Source organism: Taeniopygia guttata, chromosome 9 (assembly GCF_048771995.1).
Source record: "Taeniopygia guttata chromosome 9, bTaeGut7.mat, whole genome shotgun sequence".
Taxonomy (NCBI): Eukaryota; Metazoa; Chordata; class Aves; order Passeriformes; family Estrildidae; genus Taeniopygia; species Taeniopygia guttata.
Genome location: NC_133034.1, coordinates 4196511 through 4208060, shown reverse-complemented (window position 1 = coordinate 4208060; position 11550 = coordinate 4196511). Strand labels below are relative to the sequence as shown.

General features: G+C 43.5%; 1 protein-coding gene across 1 annotated transcript in view; it reads right to left on the bottom strand.

Annotated features, from left to right (window-relative positions):
- Positions 1-5184: 5184 nt before the first annotated feature.
- The window catches only part of HS6ST1 (heparan sulfate 6-O-sulfotransferase 1), a 190207-nt gene continuing 183841 nt past the window's right edge, over positions 5185-11550 (bottom strand). Inside the window, exon 2 of the mRNA XM_030280709.4 lies at positions 5185-11534. Coding sequence (XP_030136569.1) covers positions 10826-11534 — 709 coding nt within the window. The 3' untranslated portion in view covers positions 5185-10825. The remainder of the gene's footprint in view (positions 11535-11550) is intronic.

Genomic DNA, 11550 nt, shown 5'->3' with positions numbered 1-11550 from the left:
TCCAACACTCACCTTCCCGTTTTCCAGACATTTCAGCATCATTTCAGTCACAGAAAACTGTGCCTTAATTACTGAAAGTATGCAAGTGAATATATGGAAGTGCAGAAAGCATCAGACACCTTACAGGCAAAGTTATTCCCATGAGGTGTCTGTGCCAGTAAAAGAGAAATAAAACATCAGTAGGAGAAGAAGGCTTGAGGAGAAAACACCTCAGACAAGTCAAAAACAAATTTTGGAGGGTGAGAAACACACCTAAGTGCTTTTAATGCAGTAAAGGCTGTTTGGACTACCTAAGAAATGAATGATAGAGGCTGGAAGGAGCACATGATTTTCCACCTGCCACCTTCCCATCCAGGGAGAAAACTGCCTCACAATCTTTCACTGCCAGCCCAGACCTGAAGGCCACCTTTACAAAGAATGAGGAAGGGTGATGAAACAAATGGTTTTCAACAAGGAGAGTTGGGAAAAAAAATAACCCACAACCAAAAATGTGAGACAGTTAATGAAATTCCCAAACAGACGCAAAACAAACAAACAAACAAACAAACTAATATGCTGATGCGATTTGTAATTCTAGCCCTGCCACAGATGTTATGGGCACTGTGAATTGCTAGTGCCTCTACTAATAGAGTTCTTTTCTCTTGTCAGGGTGAGTAAAATATACAGAACTGCAAGAACAGGCCTAGAGCAGAAAAGCCCTAACAAGCAGTTGCTAACAAATGGCAGATCACTTGATGAGGAGACAGAAAAGCCTTGGGTTGGCATGCCAGCAGAAATCTTTATTTATTGCTGTAATTGTTCCTCCCCACACTGTCCCTGTGGGTGTATGGTTTGATTTTTCTTGGGAAAGTCCTTAAATGTGCATATAAAAATGCAGCCAGCATGCACACATCTCCAGAGCTTGGCTGGCAGGCCAGCCCTGCTGGAGGACACCGCTGTCCCCAAAAACACCCACAGCACAAAGCTCAGCTTGGCCAGAGGTTGTGTCCCCTGAGGCGTGTCCCTGTCTCGGTGTGCTGGCCTGGCAGTCCCCGGGTTTGTCACTCCAGCTTGTCCCTCCCTAGAGAGGGCAGCCATGCTCAGGCCTTCTGCTGCCTGTGGCACAGCCACACCGCTCACCAGGACAGGGGCACACAGCCACCAAAATCACCCTAAATTACTGACATACTGCCAAAAAACCCTGTGTATGCCCGCAGATTGAGCACTGCTTCCAAAAGGTTATGGGTGTTTTCTCTAAGGGCAACACAAACTACTGAGGACGAGGCCGTGCCCATGAGGGCCAGCACTGCAGTGTTGCACTTTCCTTTGACAAGCTCTGCCAGGGGAGAGAAAACAGCAGAATTCAGAATAAACACCAGAAAACCTCTGCAGAAGAGTCGTGATGAAGGCTCCCTTGATAACATCAGCTAAGCTGCTCCTATCAGGTTTCTCCTCCAACAGGACCCCCGGCTCCATTTTCATTTCCAAAACAGCTGAATTTGGTCATTTTAGCTGCTTCAGAAGGCCAGACTGCCCTCAAAACAGAGCACCACGTACCCTTAATTATTTGCACGACTTGGCACTGGAGCAAAAACCTAGCAAGCAGCAGATCCCTGAGTCCAGAAGGTTGCACACCTCTCCCAGCAGCAGTTTTCCAAGCCCCAGGTTCTCCAGCCAGGCAGCAAAGCCTCCATTAAGGAACTCCAGTAGCAGCACGGCTTTAGCATTTCCAGTAATACAAAAGGAATGATCATTCACTAACCCAGTAAAATGTAAAAGCCCACATGAAGTTGTGGCTAATTGAGTTCAGTTTATAAATTCTCACTTATCATATGTTCTTTTCTTTCCTTCATATCAAATATTCTGATGCTAAGTAGAAATCAGTCCTGATGGAGGCTGCTGTAGTATGCAAAACATCTGAGCATTCACCAATCTGGCTGTGAGCTCTTGTTCAGAAAACAATGTCTGGCACTAATAATCCAATCCCACAGAAGGGGCTCTACAGGAAAGTTATTTACCATCTCACAGAGGCTGTATGATTTATATGTGTTGTCACTGCCTGTGCCAGAAAGTTGATGAGTGATTACCACATATTCATTTCAGGATCAGGTACCCAGCCTGAATTAACTAGATTAGGCCATGTGGAATTTCTTTCCCATTTACAGCACAACTGAGTATAACATTTGGTTCAAGTCAATAAGAAAGTTTTAAATAGAACCCAGTAATAACCAGAGTATGTTAAAGTCACTTGAATTAAATGCTTATTATTTATCACTATTACTCATTCATTGCACAAACATCTGGACTCTAATAGAATATATTAATGGGGAAGGACAAAATAAATACATAAATAAGACCTAGTTCATTAAACATTTGCAAAGCACTGCTACCCATCATCCATCCCCAGCTCCTAGAGGATAGGTATTCAACTTTTCCATTGTGTTGTTGGCTGAATGTTGATTAAAAGAAGCATCTCAGTTCTGCAGCTCCTTGTGCAAAGGTCACAAGAATAATTTCTGAGGTACTGCATGCCCGCCTCTGGGGACAAACCTTCTGTGAAGCAGGAATAGCAGTGGGCCAGAGAAGGCAGGGACATGAAAGTGCTCAGGAGTAAAAAAAGCTTATCAGAAGAGCATCACCAAAAGAGAGAAATTAGTAAATTCACATTGGACAAAGAATTTCTAAGCTCTAACAAGCAGTATCACATACAAAAGCTCCTGCTTGTGCTACAGCATGGTCTGACCAACAAATAGAGACTTATTTTAGGCTTAGAGATGCTTGCAAAATCTGAACATGCATGGTCTCTTTTCCAAGCCACTTACTTCCCAGATCAATTAAAGTAGCCAGGGCCTTGCTAGAGCAGCTTTGCCTCCTTGAACCTCTTATGGCTTTAAGAGATACATAGCAATAATTTAATAAATGCTGCTCAATTAGTGAATATTTCATTGACTACATCCCCTCTAATTGAAGTTTATGAAATAACTGCTATAGTAAAACTTCAACTCCTTTACTGTTAAGTCCACAATATATTCTTTTAAGTTTGTGTATGAATGTGCCTTGGTTTTCCCCTGCTGCAAAGAGGGGAGCTATGCCCAAATCAGCTATTTGGGTTGGAAATGTGAACATTTCCAACTGCAGAAAGCCCATAATTTTATTTTATCTGTGTATAAGTTTATTTACATCCCTACTCTAAGTGCCACTGAAGTACTGCATCACGTTACAAACTGCAAGGCCTGGGACTCTCCTAAAATCTGACCATTTTTGCAAAATCCACAGAAACATGCAGTCACCACTAGATACACATTTAACTATGCAAGGACCTATGTCCCTCTTTCTGCTCTGTGACAACAAAGAAGTTCAGCATTACAAGGACCCACTAACTAACCTGAGGCAGCACATCTCCCAGAGGCAGTGCTGGAGAGTGTAAAATCACCAGATAGAACAGAAACATTCTGGACACAAGAATAAAGAAACTGAGTAGTCATCAGTGTAACCAAGAAAAAAAATCCCAAAACTCTGGAGGTCCTTCCCTCAGTAAATTCTCAGCTTCTTTTAACTCTCCTTCCAGCATTCATTCTGCTCCTTTGCCCTTCTGCAATAGCAGAAGCTCCCACCTACTAGGTAGCTATCCTACCCCCCTCCTCACCTTTTCCTGAAGGCTCCTAGCACGGAGAGCAAGAACCTGGTGTAGGAACACCACGTGCAAATGAAAACATTTTACCTGCCCAGACTTCTTGTGGCAGAGCATCCTCATGGCTTTTGGAGAGGTTGAGGAGACAAAAAGCACCTTGAGCCAGGAACAGCAGGGCTCCTACCCAGCGCAGCAAGCTGTGCCTGCACCTTGGCTTGGTCCAGAGAAATGCCTCCTGCAGCTCAGCAGGACATGAGAGCTCCTGGGCAGTGGCACCAGCACAGCCAGAGAGGCTGACCCAAGGGCTTTGTCCCCTCCCCTCACAGCTGAGCCCCCTTGGGATCTCAGGTGCCCTCCTTGAGTCAAGGGGTTAAGTTGGAAATGCAGTTAGCAAAGATCCTATACTGTGATTAGAGCTTAACAAGGAAGCTAATTGATACCAGGTGTATCAATACCACCTGCTATCAATTAGTGGATAACTGAAAGAAGGTGGGGAAAAGAATGACAGGTGATACATGAAGTATGCAAGAGTGCAGGAGCCATAAATACCACGGGGTTCTAAGAACAAGAGGAGGTTTGGACCGTGACCAGCAGGCCAAGGAGCCCTGCCAGCTTGACACAGGTGAGGAGTTTGCCATGAGGAAGAGGCCTTACCTCCTCCCCAGAAGCCCACTGACCCAATTAAAGGGGACAATTGTTCAGCTGTAATGGATATTCAGCTAATTATGAGGTGAGAGCTAATGTTTGTTTAAGAGGCATCATAGAAGCAGTCCTGGAAACCACCTGAATATGTAAAACCTTGGATAAATAGAGAGCAGGAGTTTGTGATTTTTTTACACGTCTTTGGGCAGTCACTCCCCATGTGTCCAGTGCTGTAATAAATATACCCCCTTTCAACTTTAATTAGTTAAAGAGTTGTCTCTGCTTCACTCTCACACCATCCCTTACCTGAGTCCTCCAGCAGCACCTGCACAGCCCCTCCCTCCAAGTGGGAGCTGTAGGATGCTTTGGTAAAATCACAGCTCTGTTACTCACTACACCTACATAAATACCTTCTGTTCTCACTCGGGATGCTGTGAAACACTTTTATCATCAGCCTCTTACCCCTAACTCACTTTCATTGTGCAAAACAAGACATGGCTCAGCCCAGTAACTGCAGAATGTTTTCACACAACAAAATACTTCTGAGAATGAAACAAACAAAAAAAAATCTCTTAATTATTCCACAGTATTTGGTGTAACAACCTCTATTTATTGCCTGCAAATGTGTTCTTCGCAGTGCCTCTGAAAAAGAAAACTAAGAACACTGTACAATATCAAAGGTAATTTTTAAAAGATGACAGGTTCCATGAGGTTTAAGGGCTTTTTGCAATGTTGGCTCAAATGTAACAATAGGAACCAACAGATTGTGGTTTCTGCTTGAATATTTCTTATCCAGGAGTCTGTTTTTGTAGCAGAAAAGAAATATTATCCATCAACTGCACTGGCAGCTTTATCTCTCTGTAATAAACAGGCAAGACATATTACACTGAAACAGCATCAAAGGCCAATGCAAGGACAACACACACAACAGATACTCAATTTTAGGGTTTATTTCATCTGCTAACATTCATCCTTGATCTAGACAAAAACAATTAGATGATTTTGTAAAATTTTATTTTTCTTGTGGAAGAAAAAACCTTTTAACACTTTTTGTAAGATGCTATAAATAAATATATAAAGCTTTAAGTGTTACTCGGCTCAAGTTAAAACAGTTGCCATTTATTTTTGTTGGTTTTAAGGTCCTGAAGTGGGGGGGAAAGTGCAAACCATACACATTCAGCCCAATAGGATGAGTTCAGCCACAGTCACTTTCAGAGAAGCTGAATCTGTTTGATCTACAATATGGAGGGTGGAAGGCAGGTGTGGGGACAGTTGTATTTTTTACCCTCAGTCACACAATTCCTAGAGGAACTGAGTTCCTTGGTAAGTAAAGCACTCAAGAAAGGGGAAAGGAAGAAAAAGGAAATCCTGCCTGCATTGCCCATTCCCTGCTCTGTGCAGACTGTGCAGCAGAGAGGAAAGAACATAATATAGGCAAAGTCCCAGATGAATGCAAATGACAGTGAAAACCAAAATGAGATAGCTGTAGGGATGGTGAGAAATCCTCTGCCTGTTGTGTGTTTGACTGGCAGACTACACATAAAAACACAGCAACTTCACATTGAGAGAGGATGGGGATTTTTGTCTTTTCCTTATGGAAAAAAAAAAAGATTAAAAGGGGCAATAAAAATAAGTTAAATCATATTCCAATATGTACAAAACAAATCATGCTCAGTAAACCTTTTGAATATAAAATTATTAATTATAGTACAACTCTCTCAATCCAGTCTCTAGAACTGACATGTGGGGGAACTGAACAGGGAGGGGGAATTGTGGGGCTCTGAGCAGACAGACTCATGTAAATCTGTTTTTTTTTCAGCTTGCATTACAGGCTAGGAATAACAGAGCTGGGACAACACGAGCTTTAACACCCGTGTGCATTCACCTTGGCAGAGCTCTTGTGCACGGGGTGAAAGAAGCAGCCACGGGTAGCTGGGACTGTGTGCCCTGGCTCACCTGAGCTCACTGACCTGTGCTGCAAAGGCTTGGAAGGCTCCAGATCAGGCAGGGAATGCCACACTCACCTCTGCCTCTGCAACATGATCTGCTAGTGTCAGTGGAAGTGAAAAGAAGAATCAAAAGAGAACACAGCCAGCCCTGTGATTTGAGTCCAGCAGCCAGTGTCAGCTGCATGCCAAGCTCTGGCTCAGGGAATACAGCATTAAGCACAGGCTGGGTGATGAATTCCTGTAGTGCTATCCCTTTTTGTGCTGACTGGAGAAGCCTGTGGGATAGGAGGGGTCTGGGGAACTCTGAACACCAGTGAGACACTAGAGATGCTTTGACCCCAAGCTATGAACCTCGGCCAGGCTCTGTGCTGTGATGCTGTCATCACCTTCTGGAGCTGTCCACTGCTCCCTGTGAAGTGACTTGACTGGCTCAGAGGGACAATCTCCTAATTGTGTGGCCACTGGGGAGTCCTCCTGCCTTGGTCACACTCTCAGCAACTGTACTGCTCTTTTCTGCTCTAACAGGAAGCCCTGGGAGAGAGGATTCAAAACCTTATTGGTATCTTTCTTATGCTGCTTCAATTGTCATCCCAGTTTTGTAAGCAAGTAAGGGACTGTGGGGTGCAAAAACACCAACTGAAGTGCTCCTCATTTATTCCAAAATGTTGGGCATAAAGGGAGAAAACCGGACAAGCCAGAGAGTCACACTGATCTTTTGCTGACTTTTTTTTTTTTTTTTTTTTTTTTTTTTTTTTTTTTTTTTTTTTGTTTATGACTTTGAACCCTGTGACAGCCTGGGCTGGCAACCTTACCAGTCAATCCTGCATTTTGTGACCTGGATAGGGTACAAGGTGGCACCTGACTGTCTGGAAAACTTTGGATGAGGCAAACTCCTTCAACAAAGTTAACTAGGATGAGACAAACCAGCAGTAAAATGTTTTCTTCAGCAAGAACACCCACCAAAGCAGTGATGTTTACACTGTTTAGGTGACTAAAAGCAAATTGACTTCTTAGCCCTAAGAAGCCACAAAGTCCCTAAGAGAGAAGTCCAATCTCGCACCTGCCTGCACTGCTCCAGCACTTTCCTAACCTGACCTGGATCATGATGCACTGACAGACTGACAGACCCCCTGAAAAAAACCACTTCAGGTACTGAAGAAACTCTTGGTGTGTCTGGAAGTCACAGGAAAAACATTTTGGAAGAAAGGGGCAGATACTGAACAAGAATCTACTATCTGGCCACTACTGCCAGAGTGCCTTAAAGCTGTTGTTCTCCATTCACTTTAAAACTACACACACACTTTTCATGTTATTGTAGCATCAAAATATCAGTCCTAAAAAGAACAGAACAGTACCACTTCAAAGTGTGGTACATATAAATCACAAAAAACTACATTCACATTATGTTAAAAAAGTTCCTTTGCACCCACTGAAGGAAGAAGACAGTGCCAGGTATGTTCTGCAACCCACGTTCTGGTGCACAGCACTTAAAATAAATTAACAGCCAGAAGCAGAGCAGCACAGGAGCCAGGGTGAGGAATGGCTTTGGGGTGATTCTGTTCATTTCTATTACTCAGAATCTGTTTCAATGTGCCCTATACTTTTCATACCTTGGAGTACCCTTTTAGAGTCTGTGAATTCGTTACTCCCAGTGTAGAGGTGGAGAAACTGAGGCATTTGCATGGGTGCAGAATTTAAATCTATACACTTCTGCCTCAGTACTGAGGTCAGCCTTCCTTTTGTGGTTGAAATGAAACTGTTAATAAAGACAGTTTTCAATAAAATTTCATTTCTTTTGTTTGTTACTGCAATCCATTACAAAGAAAATGTTGGAGCAAGGTCTTCCACTGACATGCTTCTAAGGGCAGAGGCTGCTTCTGATTTAGACAACCCTGCAGACAGACTCATTAACATCCAGCTGGTTACTCAGAGCCTGTAACACAGGAACAGCTCAGGCAGACACAGCCTAATCACAACACTGGTCTGAATCCCACAGTCCTGGCAGTGAGACACAAACAGGGATTAGCTGCAGGAACCCCTTGTGTGTTATGGACCCACGATACAGGACACACCCTGAAAAGCTTTTGGGGAAAGGTGGAAACTGCATGTGGAACAATTGCTTTTCATATCTCGTGCTGGTTTTGTGGGTTAACAGCCTGCAAAGCTGCATTTTCAAAGTACAAATGTTTTCTGTAGTTACAGCAAACTGCAAAAGTGCTGGCAACCAGCAAGCACAGCTTCTCCCAGTCTTGGAATTCAGAGATGGACAAATGGACTTGTAATACCTTCTCTTCCCCCAAGCCAACCACCAAATACTGCTTCATTTTGCTTCCCAGTTTTCACCCAGGAGGAAATGCCTATGGCCATGCTACACATTCCTGGGAACAGGAGCCATTCTGTGGCAGAAGCACTGGCACAGAAGCCATGGACAGCACCAGCACATACTGGTACCACAAATGTGTGGTGAGAGTGTCCTGCTGTGCCTGCAGACAGGTGAGTGTGTGCTTGGCAGCAGCAGGATCAGACCTGACCAAAATCCACCTGACATCAACAGGAAACACATCCTCTGACTCTGGGGGACTTTGGCTCAGGGCTGTACCAGAATGTGTTTGAGCCTTACGTGCTCTTTTTGTTTTCTCTTCTCAAGTTTTTAGCCGCCTTCACTCTTCAGGAGAAAAATGTCTCCCAAAGGAAGGTGTATCCCCCCCAGAATCCCCATCTTTGCAGAATTCAGTCTGAACTTGAAACTGCTGGAAACAGCACACAGAGGCAGAGAAAGAATTAAAATCCAACCCAAGCAGCACATCAGTGGATTTGTGTGATGGGAAAGGGATGCTGTAAAAACAACATGCTAAAGTTGAGTGCATCAGCTCTCTGCCTCTCCTCCAGTGATTACAATGGCATATTTGATTTGCAGTTAATGTGGCCTTTGAAAATCAAAATCATATTCCATTGGGTTCAGAGTTTACCCTAAACAATAGCTGGTTCAGGTCTTACAGGCTGAGAAATAACAGAGTGAGACATGAACCAGGCAAAAACTGCCTCATTTCCATGCTTCCAGCCAAACAAAGAAGTGCTTGCAACAGCAAAAAAGTAAGCCATATTTTAATTTGGTGAGTGGAAAGAGGAATTAGAGAAGTCATTGTTGTTCTATGACTCAAAAGTCAGTAAGCAGAACCTGGTTAGACTGTCCCCACACTGCAGGATTAAACTTACATGAGGCCCTAAAAAACAGCATTGAAAGAGTTCTGCTTTGAGAGTGGTCTGAGACTAAAAAAACACTATCCATGATTCCCCTTTCCAGTTTTATGAACACAGCTTGTTCATTTAAAGTAAGGGCTGCAGAACAGGCACCCTGCCAAAAGACAATGTGCACTGTCTCATAATTAATTCAGACCCACAGTCAGAAATTTTCACAGCTCTGGAAGAGAGCCCCATCCTGTTCCCACTTGTATCAGTTCTAGTGACCTCACTGGAAACAGGCTGATGCCCATTACATCTTGATAAAAGCAAGTAAAAATAACTGAAATAATACAGCTCGGGAAGGTCTGTATGCTTATTCTGGGTCAGTATTTCACATAGCAACAAACAAAACAAAATTACCCCCTTGTCACATTCTCATTAGTGACCTAACCATTGCAGGGTCTGAATTTTGTGCCGATTTATGAAGGAGTAATTAAATTTTTCTTCCTTTTTTTTTTTTTTTTTTTTTTTTTTGTAGAATGGAGGATATGGTTTTCGTGTGCTGTCAACACACAATACTGATAGTGGTTGAATAGTAGTGGTGTAAGCTGACAGGACAACATGTGAATGCAGGTTTGAGTCTATGGTTGGCTTTTAACTTGTTTTGGGACCTGGCTGGGAAACAAACCTGGGTGTTTTGTGTATGAATTCCTTATTATTTTTGTGATGGAGCTGCATATGTATATGTGATACCAGTGCAATGAATCAGAACCACTGTGCTAAGTATATTTCCCAGGCCATAGTCAATTTGCTTTAATGTTTCTCATCCTCTGACTGGTTTTCTTCTTTTTTTTTTTTTTTTTTTTCCTGGTGCTCTACTTTCTGGCAGTGGCTGCCAGCTGAAATGCTGTGACTGCCTGTGTGCTCAGATCCCAGCCTGACAGGATGGCCCATCCTCAACTTAGTCACCATTATCAGTTACTAACAAACACTGCAATTCCCATCCCACCTCTCCCACAAAAGAAAACCTCTGTTTCCTTGTTTTTAAATTATGTATCTTTAGATCATTAGGCTCAGGGGACAAACAGATTTTTAAAAATCCTACTTCTGCCATTTGTCTTAAAATCATGAGGATAAGAAACATTCTGTATTTGGCCTCATGCATGGGTAACTGCATTTGTGCATTTTTTATCTCTGCATTAGAATGTTGACCCTTTTTTTATTTTTATGTATTTATTGTTTTTTTTTAAGAATCTCATCGGTCTTGTAAGAAACAGTAAAAAGACCCTACGCTTAAGGAAGCAATCTATCTTCTGTTTTACAGACTTGTTTTTAAATAAAATATTTTTTGTCAGGTTTTTTTTTTTTTTTTGTAATTTTTACTTCCACGATCTCTTATATGGAAACCCTAGAATATCATTAATATAAAAGTCTGCCTAGGCTACCACTTCTCTATAATATGGCTCATGTAGTCCTCGGTGGGCAAACGTCCTTGCTCTTCGGTCTCTTCCTTGGGAAGGGCTTCGTTGGACCGGTGGAGGAGCCTCTCCTCCCGGTTCTTTATCCTCTGCTCCATCCTCTCCAGCTGCCGCTTGTACTGGTAGCGCTGCTGGAAGAGGTCCTTTGCATAGTCATAGAGCTGCATGTCCAAGTCATTGAGCTCCTCGATCCTGCGGATGGTGTCGTTGTCCACCTCCACCCCGCCCGCCCGCGTGCTGTTGTACTGCATGAAGGGCCGGATGAACTTCAGGTTAAAAGTTCTCTCAAACAGGTACTGAGTCTTTCTCTGGAACTCTGTCAGGCCGAAGAAGGCCATGTCTCTGAGGTTTTTTTTGGCGCTCTCCAGCAGGATCTGCGCTCGCTTGTTCTCTGGGATGAAGGACATGTTGTAGCAGCCCACCAGGCTCAAGTCAGCCAACATCCTCACTTGGCGGTTGTTGGCCAAGTTGTACGGGCAATCCATGAACTCCTGCAGCGTGCAGCCCGACCAGTCTGTGCCCTCGTAGCACGAGGGCAGCTCCTCAGGAGTTGGTGTCCTGCCATCACACATGTGCAAGGATGTTTTCCAAGTAGCTCCTCGCTGGACGTGACGCCATTCGCTGAGGTAACGAGATACGGGGTCTCTCAGCAGCGTGATGTAGTAAAATTTTCTACAAGAAGAAGAGA